The sequence below is a fragment of the Eschscholzia californica genome, unplaced genomic scaffold (genome assembly GCF_041429995.1).
Source record: "Eschscholzia californica isolate CP2 unplaced genomic scaffold, dmEscCali1.0.p SCAF_1, whole genome shotgun sequence".
NCBI classification, from domain to species: Eukaryota; Viridiplantae; Streptophyta; class Magnoliopsida; order Ranunculales; family Papaveraceae; genus Eschscholzia; species Eschscholzia californica.
In genome coordinates this window covers 4,913,016-4,934,455 of record NW_028238198.1, presented here as the reverse complement: position 1 = coordinate 4,934,455, position 21,440 = coordinate 4,913,016, and the positions used below count along the sequence as shown (strand labels likewise).

The window sequence follows — 21,440 nt, the reverse complement described above, 5'->3', positions numbered from 1 at the left end:
ATCTTGTAAAAATAACTAAAGCTGGTTATTCACTATATCACTACCTCTTTTTATGTGATTTTCTTCAAATATTAAACAACAACTGAAGCTCATCTCTTCCCCTTCACTTTCTTTGTAGGTTTGCAAATCTAAAATTTCTTGTGGTAGAATTTACAAACAATTATGATTTTCTTCTTTCCTTCAAGAATTGATAGTCTCTCACACTAACAGGTTTCGACAAAAACTTTATGTTTGGGGGAATTAAAATCAGAACTAATTTTCATCTACTCATTTTTACTGTTAAAAAAAGTCTACTCATTTCCATGTTTGTAGAACTGATTAATAATTTCATGTTGTTCGAGAAACAGTAGTGTTCAAAGAAATTACATGGTTTATTAATAATTTCATGTTATCCAAAAATGATAGTGTTTTAAGAGAATTAGATGGTGTTCATGTTTTTCGGGGTTGCACTGATATTTACAGTGCCGTAGGCACGGGCTATTACTAGTGTATAATTAATGTATATGATTATATATACATATACATTATATAATATAATAATACTATAAAATAATCATCATTATCATAAAGTAAGAAATAGATTTTTGTTTAAGCATCCAAATCAATATAAGTCTAATTTTTTTCTCGATTTGGTTAATCGAGTTCGGTCCGGCTGATAAAGCCAAACTTAGTTGAGTCAAACCGAACCGAATCGAATGAAATCGGTCGATGACTTGATTGGCTCGACTTCAGCCCATAATTTAACCAAACCGCCATTCGTTGGTTTGGCTTCACGCGTGACACTAAAGCGGCCACCGGTAAGTTCTAATTTCATTTGGCTTCAATACCCATGACCTGAATGTCTCATCAAAAAGGCATCCAATTGACCCTCATCTGGTCCAAAAGATCCATTTAGCTTAGGACATTCATTTGGTGGTAGAAGATGTTTATGTCTAGTCAATTTCTTTCCCTTCACGAGGCACTTTACATTTAAAGGTATGTAACTCTCATGGAGTTCTCAAAGAAATAACAATTATCTTCCATGTAACTTGTGATTGAATCACTGATGAATGAAATATGGTTTCAAAAAAAAAAAACCACTAAACCATCTTTCGTCTATGTTTAAATCTGGCGTAGACTTGCTTAACGAATATTTAGGTATTTATTATTTCTCTTCTCTTCTCTTTACTTGTTTTTCTTTATCTATTTCATGAAACATCAGGGGTTTAATATGTGGATCTCATGCTTTAGAATTTTGAGTATTCTTTGTGTGAGTGATAATTCCTTTATCACTAGACATTAGGAGAATTAAATTAACATATGTATATTGGTGGGCGAAGCCTATTGATGGCGGCCATCCACCTATGGGCCTCACGGCTGATCCGACTATAGGCCCAACGGCCTAGAAGTTATATTATTATAAGTTTCCTATTTATTATTTAGGGTTTCCATGTTTAGGAATATTAGCAATCAAGGAAAGCAATATTAGTAGTTATCTTATTTTCCACTTTGAGTCTAATTAGGATAGCATAAATCTCTATATCAGAGAAGTCCAGTTTATCTTGTAAGACATTGAATTGAATTATAAACAAACCCCTTGATTGCATCTTCTTTCTTTACAGTTATTTTAATTTATCGTTAGTTATTTCTTGTTTCTTCTTTAGTTTTAGTAATGGATTCCAATGTTATTACGCTTCCGCAACAATCTACATCAGCTATGCTCTACCACATGATATTTGGATGAAGCTTGGACTATGTCTCCTAAATAAAGAGATCGACACTGAAGCTTAGGAGGTATAGTCTTTCACCTTAGAGGTCAAGGATTCGAGGCACGCTGAATAAAAAAAAAAAAAAGACACTGAAGCTTTAAAATTTCGTTACGACAAATTGGTAATGGTAGGTACATCCCTACATGTGTACGAAGAAAGTTGTGTTTTATAAAAAAATTCCATTTGTTTTAATCTCTCTCAAACCCACTCTCCAAGTCTCTATGGTCTTTAAAACTCACTTAAATTTCTCCCCTAACTCCTATCTATTTATCTAAACCCTTCTCATTCTAAAGTTTTGTTAAAACTATGTCATCAAATAACATTGTCCTAAATAAAATATCTGACTTGACAATGTCTGCGCATATATAGATAGTGACTTTATAGCTCCATGACTCAATAATCTCCGTCGTGCCACATAAGGCTGTGAAAACATTTAAAGACTATCGACGGATGCATTTATTACATTAAGGAGTTCTTTTGCAAAGAGGGTATAAGCCCATTTGTACATACAAGTATAGAACCCTAGCTGAATCCTGTCAGACGAGAGGGTTGTGACAAATAGCCCACATTCTCAACCCACGGGCTCCCGAAGGGCAAACCTCTCATGTGAGACTCTGAGAGGCATGTATGTACAAACGGAGTACATACAAAATGTTCTCTTTCTCCATTAAGTGATGAAATAATTTTGGTGCTTGCATCTTTATGAACCAAAAAAGTGACAGAAACTCTGTTGATATGTTGGGTTGCAATATCCAAAATGACTTTTTCTTAGGGGACAAGATCAAATTGACCATCCCTAAGATCTTTTAATTTAATTTGATATTATAAATTCATCATGTCATGTACATTGTTGTACTTATCATGTTCTTAATTTAGCAGAAGAAGATAAAATATCATCTCATGAGTTATTGGTTATGGGAGAAGACTGTTTTAATGTCTTTCTTGTCTCCTTCACTCATCACTTTTCCTACCCACTTCTCTTATCTACTTAATTTTCAAGTTTTTTTTATATAACATTCTTCAGGTTTGATCAAGTTATTAGATCCCAACAGATTTATATTTTCACAAATTCTTAGTTCACATTCTGTTTTTTTATTTCTATTTCTTTATGCCAATGGATTCGAATAGTATAATGAAAGTACCCGAATCGTTTCTATTAGCAGCTTCACCAAATAGTACCACTACTACTGCTTCTTACCTTGATTTGATGAGAAGAGATAATGAAGATAATATTATTATTGATTTGGGTTTGAGTCTTGGAACTTCTCTTCAACCGGTTCAAGCTTATCATCATCCATCTTCACAACATTGTATGTGTTTATTAAATGATATATATATATATAGTTGTTTATCATCCCTATTTCTTTATTTTGATTTAGGATTTACGAATTTGTTTATAATATAAAAAGAGATGAAGATATAAGTCATAGGTGACCACGAATGACAACTTTCATGCCTAAGTGGTTAATGCGATGGCCTTCTCGACTCTCAAGGGGTTTGGTATGAGTCTTCTAGTCAAATCACCTAGTTCCAATGTCATGTCCAAGATCAAGAAAATGGCTTTTTCGAAAAATTGATATAGACCGAACGACCCATTCTACGAAAATGAGTTTTGGTTTTAAAGAGGTGCATTTGGGAGAGATGAGGTTGAACCCTCCACCTCTCATACCAATACCTAGTTGGGTTTGATTGGCTCAACTCCTCTTTGTTGGTAATAGTACTACGTTTCTAGATAAGTAGATCGTTTTGAAATAATTCTATACATTTTTTTTGTTCTCAAAGTCCCTCTAATTTTGAGCATTTTTCAATGCACACATTGTCCTTCAGTCGGAAATCAATCAGAGTATGGTGAACTAATCACAAGTTGGACACATCAAAACCACAACCAACAAGACCAAAACTACCCTAATAAGTACATGAAAAGCTCAAGTTCAAAAGTATACAAGACAATGATGATAGAAAAGCAGGAAGATCACAACGAAGATTCGGAAGGAGTTGAGAGTAAAAAGAGATGGACTCATGTCAAAGTTAACATGGAAGGTGTTATTATTGGTCGTAAAGTATGCATATTTGAACATGCTAATTATGGTAGCCTTGCTTTTCAACTCGAAGAAATGTTCGGTAAGTATTCTTATTACATTGAATTTATTAAAATTTGATCACACTAAAGAATCTTCAAATGAAATTGATAATCAATTTTGAAATGTTTCAGGTAGACACTGTATTTCTGGATTACGATTATTCGATAATGAATCAGAGTTTTCGTTGTTTTATAAAGACTTAAATGAGCATTGGAGAGTTGTTGGTGATGTACCATGGAAGTAAGTTTCTTATCTTTGATGGTAACTGATAAGTCTCTCTTCTCCGTCTCGTTGTGGTGTTTTATAATAGAGATAGAATATAATTCAAATTGGGTTTAATTTATTTGGGATGGACAGCTCCTTGTTTGGCTCCTATACACTGAATCATACTACTTCAATATTGGTTAAGTTGGTTATGGCTGGACCGGTTCTCATCCACCCTCGACTCAGCCTAACCCAACTACCTTGAGTTTGTTATAGTTAGTTAGAGAGAGTAACCATTTCTGTTTTTAAGTTTGTTAGAGAATTAGGTAGTTGTTATAGAATTAGTTGTAATCACTCTTTAAATACTCTTGTACTAAATCATTTTGGTTTAAAATGAAAATCAAATCAACTATGGTATCAGAGCCAATTGCGCTCGTTCTCTGAAAATCCCCTTTCTCACTTTCTCTCTCTAGATCTTCATCTTCTTCGTCGTCTTCATCTGGTTCTTCATCAATTACTTCTTCTTCTTCATCATCTGACTTCTATCTTCTAATTCAACTATGGAAAACCCTAAAATCACATCTTTGTCTATCAATTCAATGGGAAATGTAATCCCAATTAAACTTCAAAGCGATAACTATTTGGCTTGGAAATCACTCTTTCTTCCTATACTTAAGAAATACAAAGTACTCGACCTCATAGATGGAACTCGTCCTCAACCTACTCAATTTCTGAATCCTGAATCAAAAGAAATCACTCCTGAATATCTTGAATGGTTAGAAGAAGATCAAACTTTATTGATATGGATAAATTCAACTTTATCAGATTCAGTGATTCCTTATGTGGTAGGAAACTCGTCTTCTCAAGAGCTTTGGAAGAATCTTGAGGATTCTTTTGCTTCAGCCTCCACTTCTCATATCTTTCAGCTTCAAGAAAACCTTCGTGATTTGAAGAAAGATTCAGAGAAAATGCCTGAATTTCTCACCAAAGTAAAGAAGATATCAGACTCTCTTGCTGCTGCTGGTAGTCCAGCTTCTAATGCTGAGTTAGTCGTAAGTATTTTGAGAGCTCTTCCATCTGAATATGACTCTTTTTCAGCAGCCATTAGGTTAAGAAAACCTCCTGTTTCTGTGTCTGAATTGCAAAATCTGCTTATAAGTGAAGAAATCACTATCTTTGAGAAACAAAAGAGGTCTATGCTTAATGTGAATCAAGTCTTATTCACTAATCCTCAAGTTCGACCAAATCAACCAAGGTTCAGTACTGGTAATCCTTCTAATTCATATCCTAATCGATTTAAAAATACAAGGAATTATAGCAATAATTCTTTTCAAGGCAAGAGTTCTAGTAACAGTACTTCTCAAGCAAAGAATTTCTCTCAACAAGCTTCAAGAACAAATAATGGTGACAAGCCTATATGTCAAATTTGTCATAAAGTAGGGCATACTGCTGTTGAGTGCTATCATCGCATGAATTTCTCTTATCAAGGTCGAAATCCGCCAAATAATTTGGCAGCTATGCTTGCTACAACAAACATTTTGGGAGAAAACCCTTGGTATGCAGATACTGGAGCATCACACCATATAACTCCAGATGCTTCTAATATAGCTTCTTCTTCCACCTATAAAGGCAAAGAGGTAGTCACCACAGCTAATGGTCAAGGTATGTCTATTGCTCAAACTGGTAATTCTATATTTCAGCATAAAGATCATACTTTCTCTCTTAAGAATGTGTTGGTTGTCCCTCAAGCTACACACAATTTGTTATCTGTGAACAAATTCACAAGAGATAACAATTGTTCTTTGACATTTGATCATGTTCAATATTCTGTGAAGGATCTAATCTCGAACCAGACTCTTTTCCAAGGGCCAGCTAAAGGTGGTCTATACCCAATAATGCTTGGTGCTGGTCTCTCTTCTAAACCTCAAATAAAAGCTTTGCTAACAAGGCCTACTTCTCCTGCTATTTGGCACAAAAGGCTGGGCCATCCTTCATTTCAATCTCTGCAAAAGTTGAAGCACCTCTTTACTGATGCTGTTCTCAAACCAATCTTCTGCTCAGACTGTCAATTAGGGAGGAGCAAGAAACTTTCTTTTCAACCTTCTAATAATGTAGCATCTTCTCCTTTACATTTGTTGCATATAGACCTATGGGGTCCTGCTCCTAGTGTTTCAGTTAGTGGCTATAAGTACTATGCTAATGTGATAGATGACTACTCTAAGTATTGTTGGATATTACCTTTATCAAATAAATCACATTTTGCTTCAGCTTTTATATCCTTTGTCACTGCTATTGAAAATCAGTTGGGTCACAAGGTTAACACCATTAGGACAGATGGAGGGGGAGAGTTTATTGCTACTTCTCTTAAGTTGTTCCTTCAAGGCAAAGGTATTACTCATCAAATGACTTGTCCCCATACTCCAGAACAAAATGGAGTAGCTGAGTCTAAACACAAGCATCTACTTGATATCACAAGAACTTTATTAGTTCAGTCCTCACTTCCTAGCTCCTATTGGCTTGAAGCTCTCAATTCAGCCAATTATCTCATTAATAGGCTTCCTCTAATTTCTCTCCAGAATGTGTCTCCTTTAGAGAAACTGTTCTTTTGCACTCCTGATTATGACTTCCTCAGGGTTTATGGTTGTGCCTGCTATCCTTGGTTGCGACCATATGCACAAGATAAGCTTGCACCAAGGAGTAAGGAGTGTATCTTTATAGGTTATGCTACTGACCAAAAGGGGTATAAGTGCTTAGACCCAACAAATGGTCGAGTTTATATTTCGAGACATGTGGTTTTTAATGAAGATTGCTTTCCTTTATCTTCTACCAAGTATTCTAACATTGATGTTTCTAATAATTCATCCGTTGGTTCTCAAGGTATAGTTCCTATTTCACCATCTATTGATCAGCCTAGCATACCCCCTGAACAAACTCTACTTGGAACTCCTGTTCATGAGGAGCCTCAATCACCTCTTCCTGCACATGAAGTTCACACTCCACCCTTATCTCCTATTCATGAACCTCAGTCACCTATCCATGAAACTCCACCACATATACAGGAACCTCCATCACCTGTGGTTCAGCCTCCAGTACTTACCCAACCACCAAATCATGAACCACCACCACCAATTCAACCAATTCAGTCAACTCACCCAATGCAGACAAGAGCCAAGTCTGGAGTTTTTAAGCCAAAGGCATTCTCAACCAAACATCCTATATCTCCTACATTAGCTAATATAGCTTTACCCCCAACACCAACTTGTTTTACACAAGCTAACAAGAGTCCTCAATGGAGAGAGGCTATGAGTACAGAATTTAAGGCTTTACAGGAGTTAAACACATGGTCTCTTGTTCCTCCCTCCCCTAATCAAAATTTAGTAGGTTGCAAGTGGGTTTTTAAGTTGAAACAGAAGCCTGATGGTAGTGTTGAAAGGTATAAAGCCAGGTTAGTGGCCAAGGGCTTTCATCAAAGAGAAGGAATTGATTATTCAGAGACATTTAGTCCTGTGGCTAAACCAACCACAATTAGAGTTCTTCTCTCTCTTGCTGTTCACAATGATTGGTTAGTTAAACAACTTGATGTTAGTAATGCTTTCCTTCATGGTCATCTCAAAGAAGAGGTCTATATGACCCAACCTCCTGGTTTTCAAGACCCTAGCTATCCAAATTATGTTTGTAAGCTTCATAAATCACTTTATGGTTTGAAACAAGCTCCAAGAGCTTGGTATGAAGAATTAGTGGATTCATTGCTAGCCATAGGCTTTCAAAAATCATCCTCAGACACATCTCTTTTTGTTTTCTCAGACAATGGGGTTCTTCTGTATGTGTTAGTATATGTAGATGATATATTGGTCACTGGCAACTCTACCTCAGCTTGTGAGTCCCTAATCAAAACTCTAAGTTCACAATTTGCTATGAAGGACTTAGGTCCTCTTCATTATTTCTTAGGAATGGAAGCTAAGAGAGATGAGTCTGGCCTTCATCTTTCTCAAACTAAATATGCCTTGGATTTGCTCCAAAAGGCACAAATGGCTGATGCAAGACCTTGTTCTACTCCACTTCCTCACAGAACAAAACTAAATCCAAGTGATGGTGAGCTTCTTACTGATCCTACCTATTATAGAAGTTTAGTAGGGGCCTTACAGTATCTTACTTGGACAAGGCCTGATTTGAGTTACTCAGTTAATCTTGTTTGTCAGTTTATGAGTCAACCAAGAACTTCTCATTTGTCAGCTGTGAAAAGAATTTTGAGATATCTAAAGGGAACCATCACTCATGGGATTCATTTTACTAAAAGCAAATCATTAGGAATACAAGGATTTGCAGATGCAGATTGGGCTGGCAGTGTTTGTGATAGTCGATCTACATCTGGTTTCATTATATATTTGGGTGATAATCCCATCTCTTGGTCAGCCAAAAAGCAGCCCACTGTATCTAGGTCTTCTACAGAGGCAGAGTATCGATCTCTTGCTCACACTGCAGCTGAAGTCCTATGGGTTTGTTCTCTTCTAAAGGATTTGCATTGCTTTATCTCTATCCCACCAACTCTATGGTGTGACAATGTTTCAGCCTTGGCCTTAGCATCAAATCCTGTTTTCCACTCCAAGATAAAACATCTTGCATTGGATTTCCATTTCATTCGAGAGTTGGTGGTGAATAAAAGAATTCAGCTCTCATATGTTCACACTTCGGATCAGCCATCAGACATTCTTACTAAAGCTCTTCCAGGACCTCCTTTCACTCAACTTAGAACCAAGCTTAAGCTCTTTCCAATTGCTTAGCTTGAGGGAGGGTAATAGAGATAGAATATAATTCAAATTGGGTTTAATTTATTTGGGATGGACAGCTCCTTGTTTGGCTCCTATACACTGAATCATACTACTTCAATATTGGTTAAGTTGGTTATGGCTGGACCGGTTCTCATCCACCCTCGACTCAGCCTAACCCAACTACCTTGAGTTTGTTATAGTTAGTTAGAGAGAGTAACCATTTCTGTTTTTAAGTTTGTTAGAGAATTAGGTAGTTGTTATAGAATTAGTTGTAATCACTCTTTAAATACTCTTGTACTAAATCATTTTGGTTTAAAATGAAAATCAAATCAACTATTTTAGACCAACCCCAAATAATAAACTATGAGGCTTGTAAAGTAAATACCAAGTAAACATAGGGGCCGGACCATTTCGTACACCACCGAGGCTTAATATGATCCTAAGGCAGAAGAATCCTTTCCTCTCGTCGGAACAAGAACATAAGTTTTTGGAAGAGCTATTCTAATGTCGAACGAGATGATTTATATGAGTAATAACCTGTTAAATGAAATAATTGTGGAACTATGGTAGTTGATCAAATCTTCTTATAATATATGCAGGGAGTTTTTGGACATTGTGAAGCGCTTGAGGATAACTAGAAAGGATGAAGCCATTTTCCCCATTTCATCTTCTCTCTTTTAATCACTTAACATTTTCTTTCTCAAACCAGCTTAATTTCTTAAACAATGTTGTATGTTGTTATCATCTTTACTAATTATTATGAATTTAATTTTTATTGGTGCAATTAGCCCATGGAACTGTCGAACACGTTGATTACTATTTTTCTTGTGTGATTTTTTCATTATAAAACAATGTCTAAATGATGGTAAAATGCTGCTGTTATGGATTATAATGCTTTTGACATTGAAAGAAAGCCTACTTGAAAAATGACAAAGTTTCGTTGCAACCCCAACTTGTTTTATTTAAGTAAGAGGAGTTATTTAAATACCATGTAATGATTATGAAGATTGTTATATAGAAAACACGGACCATTACCGATGATGGCTCTTTTAGCGTACGAACAAAAAACTTAAATGCAACAGAAATCACTATGGAATGTTTTTCTTCTTTAAATATCTCAAAGTCGTTATTTGCAAAACTAGAGTGTTTCTATAATTTTTCTTGGAAGACCTCCGTTGGTGAAGGTCTTCTATGGAAGAGAGTAGATGAGAGATAAGCAAAGAAGATGGAAAAACAAAAATAAAAATAGAAAGAAAATCGATCAGAGAATGAGAAACATAGACTTAACATTAAAACAAAAATCGATAATATGTCCATAATCGTAGACCAAAATTCTAGGTAGACAACTTATTTATTACTCTTAATTGGTTCTGCGAAATCCGACAAGTATATTTAATAATAAGAGGGGTGAAAATTGAAGCTAGTCAAATGTAGGAGTTAACGCAGGAATTAGTCGCATTTGGAGGGCTAAATATGAATAACCCTTAATTCAATTTCAGATTTATGGGTTTTAGAGCAACTCCAGCCCCAGCCGGGTCCGCCCGACACTCGAGGCCCAGTCGCCTGGGGCGGACGCTGGAGTCGGAGCTTCAGTCGCCCCTAACATTAGGGGCGACTGAAGGCTCCCCAACATGACCGTTGGGGAGTCCCAACGGTCATGTTGGGGTGATCCTAGCCGTTGGATAAAATCCAACTGCTAGGATCTTCTCCCATTTATTTTTTTATTTTTATTTTTTAATGTAAATAAATTTTTTATAATTTTACTTTTTTTAAAATTCTAGAAAAACTTAAAGGGTGCATCTAAAGGGGCCTCCCCAAATTGCTGTAGGCGCCTCCTTAGAGGGGTTGACCGTGGTCAAATCCCCGACCACTATAGGCGCTTCTTCTCGGACTGACCAGTCCGAGGCCCAAAGTCTAGTCTCGGACTGGTCCAGTCCTAAATTAAACGGGCTGTCCATTCCGATTGATTTCGGGACTTGGTCCAGTCCGAGACCATGCCTCATCTAGGGTTTTTCATCCCGAAGTTTACAAAATTCGATTCCTTCATGCTTCATCTAGGACTTCTTCATCCCCAAATCTAGGGTTAGTTTTTCATCCCCAAATCTATAGTTGGTTTATCCATCCCCTATGTAGTGTTTCTTCATCTCAACAAAACCTCAAACTTCATAATTAATGGTCTTTTATTTCCTTACGTTTGAAGATCTAAAAAAAGGAAACCTAGAATTTTTATATCCTTCTTGATGTTTACTTTTCGATTGATTATTGAGATTTTGTTAGGTTTGATCTTTGATTGATTTGTAGATTGAGAATTGAGAGAGAAAGTAGAGAGAGAAAGAAATTGGCGTTCGGAATGGTCAATCCGTTTCATAGAAGAGGAGGTGCTCGTGGAGGCGCCTAAGCAATTCTGGGAGGCCCCTACAGAGGAGAGGCCCCTACAGCACTTTTGGGAGGCGCCCATAGCCGCGCCCAAACTTAAATATTAATAATTAAAATACATCCCACCAAATGTCGGTCCCCGAATAATTTTTCAACTTTGGAAAAAAAATATTATTTCGAAAATAGTTCAGACACGTGTTTTATTTATACATAAAATCACACACGTTTTTTTGGCCTAAGACAGACTAGGGTTGGAGTTGCTCTTAGACCTGCTATATGGGTGGGTGTAATTACCGACGAACCCGCTGACCCAACCTCGCGGCACCGAATTAAACACATCATCAGATTATTAGATCTTCTTCTTCTTGTTCCAGTTTGCTCTGTTTAGTCAGCGAACGAACAGAAGAAGCTTCATCACAGAAAAAATCTCAATCAAAACCAAATTCATGCACATGTAATAACATTTTAGAGAGAGAAAGTGTGAGATCTGCAACTCGTCCGTTGGTACTAAATAATAATGGATGTTGAAAAATCATCTCTATGTAATTGCGTAGTGAATTTCCTTCTGAAAGAGAATTACTTGCTTTCTGCATTTGAGTTGCTTCATGAGTTACTTGATGATGGACGAGATGCACAAGCTATTAGACTCAAGGAATTCTTTTCAGATCCATCTCAGTTTCCACCAGATCAGATCTCTCGTTTTAACTCACTTCGTGGTATTCTTACTATTCTCTCTTTCTCTCTCTCTCGATGTTAATCGATCAATGCTGTTTTGAATTTCTGATTCTCTCTGAATGTTGTTTTGGTTCGATTGCTTGCTTTTGAATTGTTTATTCAATTTTTTGTGAATGAATTTTATTAACTCAGAAACCTTAATTTGCCGCCTTAATGATTTGATCCAACTAGAATAGTGCCTTAATTAATTCAATAATTTGAATGGAACAATCAAGAAGTTTGCGGTATTGGGTGCTAGGAGACATTTAGCTGATCATCGAAATAATTGGATAAAATGAGACACAAAGGGTTTTTTTTTTTTTTGGTAATGAACATAAAATAACCAATAAGGTGTTAGATTCACTTTATTTGGTTAGCTCAGTGAGTGTTGACTGTTTAGTTTGAACTAGCTTTTTGCATCTCTTTGGGGCTTATGCGATTAGCAGATCATCAAAATAATTGGATAAAGTGAGATGCAAAGGTTTTATGTTATCAAAGTTTAGAATTTGATTTAGTTAGTGTTAGCAAAAAATAATGTTCTTGTTCGAGTAGAATTATTGAAATATGGAGATGGCAGCTCCGTTGGAGAATGGGTTCAATAGGAACTTACCTTTCTCAATTACAACGGAAAATTCTCCCTACCCTCCCATAAAAGGAAAAAGGGAAGTCAGACTTGAATGATTCTGCGGTTAAGAGCTAAGTGGGCTAAATGGTGAATAATAACTATTACGGAGACATGACATAAGTGGCAAAAGAAGTATATCGTTAATGAAAGCTAGGGGTTTAGTCCACTGACTTAGGTAGAACAGTGGAGTTATGAAATAATAAATGAATTGCCTTTAATATTATTGAATTAGCTAGGTTGGTCTTCACTCTTTCATGGGGTACTATAGCGCTTAGTCTCCTTCCATGGACCACGAATGATCTCTGGAGCATAAGACAAAAAGGAGAATTATCTTTTTCAATAAATGCAATATATTTGGCCATCGGACAACATGTTTGTGACTATAAGTTGTTATATCTTGCCGTTTATATTCTACATCTATACCTTGAGTTTGGATTAAGGAAAATAATGGGTGTTTCACTTAATTCATGGAACAGTTGCAGATCCTCAGAGTTTGCTAGAGGAGAAAGAAACAGTAGAAGAAAGATTAGCACTCAGCGACTATGAGCTTCGTTTGGCTCAAGAGGATATTACAAGACTCAAGTCAGAGTTGCAGAAGAAAACCGAGTGTTCTAACAGTGAGCAGAATGGTAGACTTTCCTTTTCCCAGCCATTGACTGCGCTGTTACTGGTCTTTCTTGTTTATGGTTAGAGATATTCGCTGATGTAGATTTAGATTTATGAACTTAGAGCATCTCCAATGGGACACTCAATCTCTAACACTTAGAGTGCCACATATGACTCTTTGGAGTTTTTGTTAAAAAATCATCTCCAATGGAACACTTTGTTACACACTCTATTATGAGTTGGACACATTTATTATAGAGTGTCTAGAGAGAGAATCTCTAAAATGAGAGTGTCTACTTGAGACTCTCTAAGTGTTACTTTATTATTTCAACCAATAGAAAACTTTGCTTTTCAACTACTTTTTATCTATTGAATTGAGGAGGGACATGTGTATTAAGTAAGAGATTTTAGAGATCTCCATTGGAGACCAAACAAATGTAGAGTGTCTCTATATTGACACTAGGAAAGAGAATCTTTATTTGACACTTGACAACTAGATTTTTAGAGTGTTTATTAGAGTGTCCCATTGGAGATGCTCTTACTCCTTTTGTTCTTGGTTGCGTTTTTCAGGATCCAAATCAGATGATTCTGTTGATAAGGAATCAAATTCTGGTTTAGAGAAGAGGTATACTTCCTTTTCTGATCTGGGCCCTTTGAAGGAGAACGAGCGTAGAGATCTTAATTGTGCTGTAAAGGAATATTTGCTTTTAGCAGGATATCGGCTTACTGCGATGACATTTTATGAAGAGGTATGTAGATTATGAAAATATACAATGTTCCCGTGATGTTTCTAAACTCTTTCTATGAGTATTTTATAACATCGTCCAGCTGGGGGCTGATCTCCTACGGAAGCAATATTTACTGCGTGCAGATGAAATGAAGATATGCTTTTAACATTCCCCTGTTAGTGACCACATTCCGTTGCGCCGCTACTATGTAGAAACCCCTCATCCACCTCTCAGGCCCCAATTTTGAGGTGTTGAGAAACTTATTAGGTGAGATACATAATAGTGGAGCTTTCAAGATTTTCTTAACATAGTAGCAGACATTGAAAGGAAACTTAGGAACAAGAAAAGTTAAAGACACTGAAGTCTGAAATTGAGGCGCAGGATGATAAATAACTAAGCCACGACAGTAACCGTTAAGTTCAGTTATAATACAAGAGCTAGGAGTTTGATTTCTGAATTTTGAAGAGAGAGAAAAGGATTAGATTTGCGATGGGAGTGAAAATGAAGACTAACACGCTGTGTTCTGAAGAATTATCTGCCAATAACCCAGAACGAGGGCTGTTCTGAGACCTGATGATTAAGAAAAAAGAATAAGATCAAAACTACCCTGTACCCTTTTTAAATTGCGAAATGCTGAGTTGTCTTGCAAGATTCGGAGAGTAACATGTAGAATTACGAATAGACAAAGGAGGCGGTTACAGGTCATTTAGTTCATGTCGCTGTGATGAAGTTCTACATACATTCAGGATGAAACTCATTCTTAGCTGCGGAAACTTTCAATCCAGGTCGCAGCTTCTGTTACTCCAAGATATTTCCCTCTTTCCTGTTACCCAGAATCGTGAACTTCGCTTGATCTAACTGTTGCTTCTCTGATGCTGTATTTGTTTCTTTGTCCTCCTGGATTCTCTACAGCTTTAAGGTTTCAAATAAATTCACATTTTTATCATTTTTTTAGATGGTTGTTAGCTAGTGAAAATTTTATAGATTTCTCTACCTAAATGGTCGTTATCACTTATGTTTACTCTTTCCTTTAACTAGATGCATATAGCAACGGAGGCAATTCTAGAACCCTTATTTTTCTGAAGATTCTATCGTTTAGCAATTGATGCCATTTATTCAAAATCCCAGACTGGGTCTGTGCTTACCTTTTTAAACAAAATATAAGCTCATAGAACTTGATCATAATCTTCTTGCAGGTTACAGACCAAAACCTTGATGTTTGGCAGAACAAACCTGCTTGTGTACCAGATGCTTTGCGTCATTACTATTATCAGTATCTATCATCAACTGCTGAAGCTGCGGAGGTATTTTCATGAAATGATAGGTCAAGTTTCTTGCTAGTAAATTTCTTTGTGAGATTGGACTTTGGAGATGGTAAATAGAATCCAGAAAAAATGAGACAGATGAGAGGTTGAAAATCTTGCTCTTGCCAGATGATTATGTCTGTTCTAAAAGCAAGACATGCTCCATTATCTGATACATTTAGAATAAATTAAATAATTAGATGCAAAGAAATAATAGCTTGGAGTTTCAAGTTCCATTCGCAAAAACCAGAACCATGATATTACATACATTTCATTCGCTGCAGGAGAAGATTTCCATTCTTCGAGAAAATGACACATTACAAAAAGCAAATGAGAGGCTGAATTTTAAAATGGAGACTTTGTCAAAAGATAAAGAGTTAGCTGATGGTCAGATAATGGCACTTACAAAGTCCTTAGAAGCTCTGCAGAAAGATCTCAAGGACCGGGAGATTCTGGTAATTCTCACTTACTATCAAATTTTCAAAGCAATTTAAATTTGTCAGTAACTTGTAAAAGACCTGATAATATATCCCACGTTATAGGTACACGATTTAAAGCAGTCCCTAGAGCTCGAAAGAAAGGAATTGAATGACTGCAGGGCCGAGATAACTTCACTGAAAATGCATATTGAAGGATCTCGATCTGGTAGAGGTTGGATAGTTGGGGATAACGATCGTGCACAATCCCAGTCCCTGGAAAACTACAAGGCTGAAATAATGTCCTTGCAGACGGAAATAGAAAGTTTAAAGGCTAAGAACTCTAGAAGTCACGAAGATTCTGTAAATTCTGACGAATATACCAGAACTGAAGAAAAAGTTGTTGAGATACATGAAGATAGCGCTGTAATATCTCATCCCGTTGATATGACGGCTGGAGTTTCAGATGTTCAAGATACTACAAGCCTGACAACTCAGACCATTGCTGACCATAGTATTCAGCCGGAGGAAATATCAAATGAACCGATTTCAAATTCTTCAAAGTCCTCAAATTCTAATGGTGTAGTAGAAAATACTGAAAATACCTACACACATAACAGTGGCCCAGTACCAGAAGACAATGGTCTAACTATCAAGAATCCTTCTAGTGAACATGTTCCTGAGAAGATGGTAAGTTTGTTTACAAAAACCATTTTCTTAGAACTTTAAAATCAATGCTAAAAGTTCTTTCTTCTTTTCCACACAGGGTTTGGAAGCAATCCAGATCCTTTCAGATGCTTTGCCTAAGATTGTTCCGTATGTTTTGATCAATCATCGAGAGGTTCGTAGCTGATTTATTTTCCTGTTCATTTATATCTATTTTCTCCTTGATCAATGTTAAGTTATTCTAGTTCTTCTCTCTATTGGCAGGAACTTCTACCTCTAATAATGTGTGCAATTGAGCGCCATCCAGATAGCGTCACCCGTGATTCGTTGACACACACACTTTTCAATTTGATTAAGCGGCCAGATGAACAACAAAGAAGAATTATAATGGACGTACGTTGCTATTTTAGGAAAACCTGTTGGACAATGCAAGAAACTCATACTAACAGATGCTGTTTTGGTTTATAACATTTTAACATCAAAGTGAAGGTTTATTGGTTTCCGTTTTGATTTTGATAATTGTAGGCCTGTGTGACATTGGCTAGGAATGTTGGAGAGATGAGAACTGAGTCAGAACTACTTCCTCAGTGCTGGGAACAAGTAAGCCTCAAATTTCACTCGGCTGTGAATTCTTTACTTAAGAATCCATTTTTCGTAAAGGAATACATATTCACCTTTTTCCTCTTGAACTTTAGATCAATCACACGTATGAGGAGCGTAGACTGCTTGTTGCTCAATCTTGTGGGGAGTTGGCAGAATTTGTTAGGCCAGAGATTCGTGATTCTCTAATTTTGTCCATCGTGCAACAATTAGTTGAGGATTCTGCAACAGTTGTCCGAGAAGCTGCTGCTCATAACCTTGCATTGCTGCTTCCGCTTTTTCCAAATATGGACAAATATTTCAAGGTCAGCCTCACTAAATATGCTCAGAGGCAGTCATGGAGCAGAAATTTGACTTAACAGAATGTAAGCTCTAGAACAGTCTAGAACACGTGGTTGTGGGAATTGCTAGGATGCATTTCCCCTGACCATAGTATGAGAGCATGAAAACATTGTTTCTACATCCTCTATCTTTGTGTTTAATAGGTTGAGGATTTGATGTTCCAATTGGTCTGCGACCCTTCTGGAGTGGTTGTTGAAAAGTCACTGAAAGAATTAGTTCCTGCAATGATGAATTGGGGAAACAAACTAGATCACACACTGCGTGTTTTACTTTCTCATATCTTGGGATCTGCTCAGGTACCCTTTCTTCTATGTAACAGTTTTCGGCCATGGACATAATAGCTATCCTGGCCTTGTTTTTGATAGAATTTTCTTGTACTTCAGCGTTGCCCTCCTCTCTCAGGGGTGGATGGCTCTATCGAGTCCCATCTCCGTGCTCTAGGTGAAAGAGAACGGTGGAACGTTGAGGTTCTATTGCGCATGATGATAGAGTTGCTACCTTTTATGCACCAAAAGGTGATTGAGACCTGCCCATTTCCATCTGCTACTGGGTCTCTTACGTCTTCAGAACCAGGGGGAGCGTTCTTCTCAACCACCTTGTTTGAACTCTATGCTGGGTACATGGTGCTTCTTCTCCCCTTTCTTTTCTTCTTCCTTCTAAGTGGTATAGGAGCATTTGATCTATGATGATCCTCAAATGCTTAAACCTGTTATTGTTTGATTCTTAACTATTTACCTTATCCCTTGTTAGTGGACATGTGGAGTGGCCTCCGTTTGACTGGATTCACATGGACTGTTTCCCGCACTTGATTCAACTTGCTTGCTTGCTGTCACCTAAGGAAGATAATCTGCGAAACCGCATTACCAAGGTATAATTCTTTATTCTGCGTTAGTTCCTGATGGTGCTTTTCCATTCGTATTTTATTTCCTTTACCAGTTCCTTATCTGAATAACTGTGATGCAGTTTCTGTTGGCCGTGTCTGAACGTTTTGGAGATCATTATCTGAGACAGATAATGTCTCCTGTCTTCATGTCAGCTGTGGGGGATAACACTGAGTTGACATATTTCCCCTTGTCAATTCAGTCAAGAATCAAAGGTTAGGAATGTTTATCATTTTTCCCTGGTGAATCCAGTTTTCATCCAGCACACCTAAAATAGCTCGACTCCTTGGTGTTGTTTCATCACAGGTTTGAGACCTAAAACTGCCGTGGATGAGAAACTTGCTAGTATGTGTGTGCTACCGCTTCTCTTGGCGGGTATTTTAGGTGCTCATGGTAGGCAGGAACAATTAGCAGAGTATTTAAGAAAGTTATTAGTTCAAAGCACAGTAAGGGAAGGTCGTTCAGTAAATTGTACAGCTGAAATTATTGATGCAGTGCGCTTTCTGTGGTTGGTATCTCTGTTTCCAGTTTTGCCGTTTACTTATTTATGATCCATATTTTGAGCTGAAGTATTTTATATATTGCAGCACATTCGATGAGCACCACGGAATCATTTTTAATATTTTATGGGAAATGGTTGTCAGCTCCAACATAACTATGAAGATAAATGCAGCCAATCTTCTGAAAGTTTTGGTATGTTTCATATCTGGAATTTGCAATTTTTGTTAGTTCCAGTATTGTTTGTTAACTCACTTAGTTCCTGGACAGGTTCCATATATTGATGCAAAACTTGCTTCAACTCATGTTTTGCCTGCCTTGGTCACTCTCGGCTCTGATCAAAACCTAAATGTGAAGTATGCAAGTATTGAGGCATTTGGAGCTGTAGCCCAGCATTTCAAAAGTGACATGGTATGTATATTTGTTGGTTCCAGAGTCTCTTGACTAAAGCATATTAAATTTCGGTGAGTGTGGAATAACTATAAACCTGCACAGATGTTATCTAATGATGGAAATATTATCAAAATATAAGACAATCAAAAAGAAAAGTGGTACTAAGTTCTAACAATAACAGTGGTGTGTAGGAATGAAAACTAGTGGCATTTGGTTAGACGCTTGCGTAAAAATGTAAGAGGTTGAAAGGAATATTACAAGTTATTTCTCTATTTACTAAAAAATTAATAGCATTTTATTAACCCTTAGGCCTGGCCATAAAAAGAGATACAGAATCAGTTCAAAGGAAAGGAAAAGCTGCAATTTTTGTTTCTTTTCTTATGATTGAAACATGTCAGCCAGATTGAACATTGATTCCTACAAAAAGAATATCACTGTTAGTCTTGTAACCTGAAGCCCCATTTTGGCCCCTTGCGACATAAAGTCTTATGTCAAGGTTGAAACGTTAGTCTTGTACCACACTGCCTCAACCAACCCTTAATAAGTTTTTATAGGGTGTTTTGATGAACACATATTGTTAACTAAGCATGTTTGCCTTTCAGATTGTTGACAAGATACGTGTTCAGATGGATGCTTTTATTGAAGATGGGTCTCATGAGGCTACTATTGCTGTTGTCCGTGCCTTGGTCGTGGCTGTACCCCATACGACAGATAGATTGCGAGATTATATCCTTTATCAATTACTTAAATATCACCCACAAAATTTGTATTTGTTCTCCACTTCCTCGTAACCTCGATTTACTAATATCAGTGTAGGATCCAGCTTATTATTATTATTATACTTGTTTCTTTGACACCGTGTACATCTTCTCTCCAAGATTTTCCAACTAACGACGACACCTCATTCTGGAATTGATGTGATGCGTCGCCGTGACAGAGCCAATGCATTTTGTGAAGCAATTCGTGCTCTTGATGCCACAGGTTTGCTGTTACTACTCGCATTTCCTAGTTCTTCCATATCCTTTTTTGTTTTAAAGTATCTTCTGAAAAAGTCACAAGAGTCGTATTTTAAGAATACCATGATAGTCATCGGTCTACATGATCACAGCAGTACATTATTCAAACATCAGTCTAAGGTATACCAGCACAAAAGAAAGCTTCAACATTCCCCATAAGAGCTTTCCAGGGGTGATTAAAGTCCAGAAAAGAAATGTATCTCGCCAAAGCACAAAGCGTAGACCAGATACAACTTATAAGAGCCTACCCCGAAAAGATAATATTCTGTGGATCAATGTGCTTGCATTTGAAAATCGCTGCATGCTTTCCGTAGTGTCCAAAAAGTGGCTATAGGGATGGGAGCTATCTTTTGAGTTTGAATTAGGAAGTTTTCACAAGGGGCAACATTGTATGGTATTATGGTAGGAATCGTACCTGTGTAGGCATCACCTTCCCCTGTTAGGGTGGACCATACCATTTTTCTCCTACCGCATTACAACCCAGTTTGAAGCTTGGGAAAGAAAGAAACCAAATTCGTTGTATACTTCGATAGATGGTATGGCAGAAAAGTACCCTTTAAGCAATAGCAAATTAGCAAGTAATTTTTCGCTGATTAATGTTAAACCCATATCTTAGACAGCAACTAGAATAACTGATATCAATCCTAATATATATATTTGCAAACAGTGGTGATGGCATAGCATGATATGACCTTTAGATGTTTTCATTCATTGACTAACTTCATCATTTCACCCGCGGATGAGGAACCATATCTTGTGACTTCTGCAGTTCATGTTTCTTATAGTTTCCATTCTTGCAACAGATATTCCTGCAAATAGCGTTCGGGATTTTCTCTTACCAACTATTCAAAACTTGTTAAGAGACCCAGACTCACTAGATCCCGCTCACAAAGAAGCTCTTGAGATTATAATGAAAGAAAGGTCAGGTGGAACTTTTGAGACAATCAGTAAAGTTATGGGAATGGGTGCTCATCTTGGAATTGCATCATCAGTAAGCAATTTCTTCGGAGATAGCGGGATTTTGGGCAAGAAAGCAAGTGGAGATCTAACAGTTGACCCCATGGAGCCTCAACCTGTTCAGCAAAGCCCAGCAGAAGTCACAAGATTCAGGCGGATCATGAGAGGAAACTTCACTGATATACTTAATAAGAGCAAAGGCAAAGGAAATGAAGAAACTTCTTAGAGGTAATCAAGTAATTCAATGTTTTATTATAGAAAAACCTCTCTGGTTCATTTTCCTTCCCTTAATTGAGTTTCTTATAGCCTTATGGGGTTGGTCTGTACTTAGAACTTCGGTTTAGAGTGAGAAAATGTTATTGCGGAAAGTAGCGGTTTATTGTGTCATTTATGAAAAATTCAATAGACTTTTAGACCCAAAATTTTAGATAAAATGTTGTAAGATTTACATATTTAATAATAAAATATTCTTTTCCCCCTTCCTTTAGTTATATGTATTATTTCTTAGCCCCTGCA

At 36.9% G+C, this 21,440-nt stretch overlaps 2 protein-coding genes across 2 annotated transcripts; both read left to right on the top strand.

The window, feature by feature from the left end:
- Positions 1-2,862: 2,862 nt before the first annotated feature.
- LOC147563477 (uncharacterized) lies at positions 2,863-9,506 on the top strand. The gene is made up of 4 exons (XM_086673419.1): positions 2,863-3,058; positions 3,576-3,869; positions 3,961-4,069; positions 9,402-9,506. Exons 1-4 carry the CDS (start codon positions 2,863-2,865, stop codon positions 9,481-9,483), a joined length of 681 nt encoding a protein of 226 aa, XP_086529545.1. The 3' UTR covers positions 9,484-9,506.
- Positions 9,507-11,412: 1,906 nt separating this feature from the next.
- Positions 11,413-21,402, top strand: LOC147563476 (HEAT repeat-containing protein). Its single transcript, XM_086638297.1, has 20 exons — positions 11,413-11,894; positions 12,994-13,146; positions 13,694-13,872; positions 15,048-15,155; positions 15,440-15,610; positions 15,698-16,261; positions 16,338-16,412; positions 16,502-16,630; positions 16,763-16,837; positions 16,933-17,142; positions 17,323-17,475; positions 17,563-17,795; positions 17,930-18,047; positions 18,143-18,275; positions 18,367-18,568; positions 18,648-18,753; positions 18,829-18,969; positions 19,554-19,677; positions 19,816-19,932; positions 20,771-21,402. Exons 1-20 carry the CDS (start codon positions 11,696-11,698, stop codon positions 21,148-21,150), a joined length of 3,570 nt encoding a protein of 1,189 aa, XP_086494423.1. The 5' UTR covers positions 11,413-11,695; the 3' UTR covers positions 21,151-21,402.
- Positions 21,403-21,440: the final 38 nt, after the last annotated feature.

What these genes read in the sequence shown, in the direction of transcription:
- LOC147563476 (XM_086638297.1), top strand. Translation starts at nt 11,696, where the DNA reads ATGGATGTTGAAAAATCATCTCTATGTAATTGCGTAGTGAATTTCCTT. An exon ending in TCAAGGACCGGGAGATTCTG is followed by an intron (nt 15,611 to 15,697) that starts GTAATTCTCACT and finishes CCCACGTTATAG; the next exon opens with GTACACGATTTAAAGCAGTC. An exon ending in GATGCAGTGCGCTTTCTGTG is followed by an intron (nt 18,569 to 18,647) that starts GTTGGTATCTCT and finishes TATATATTGCAG; the next exon opens with CACATTCGATGAGCACCACG.
- LOC147563477 (XM_086673419.1), top strand. Translation starts at nt 2,863, where the DNA reads ATGGATTCGAATAGTATAATGAAAGTACCCGAATCGTTTCTATTAGCA. An exon ending in TCAACTCGAAGAAATGTTCG is followed by an intron (nt 3,870 to 3,960) that starts GTAAGTATTCTT and finishes GAAATGTTTCAG; the next exon opens with GTAGACACTGTATTTCTGGA. An exon ending in GTTGGTGATGTACCATGGAA is followed by an intron (nt 4,070 to 9,401) that starts GTAAGTTTCTTA and finishes TAATATATGCAG; the next exon opens with GGAGTTTTTGGACATTGTGA.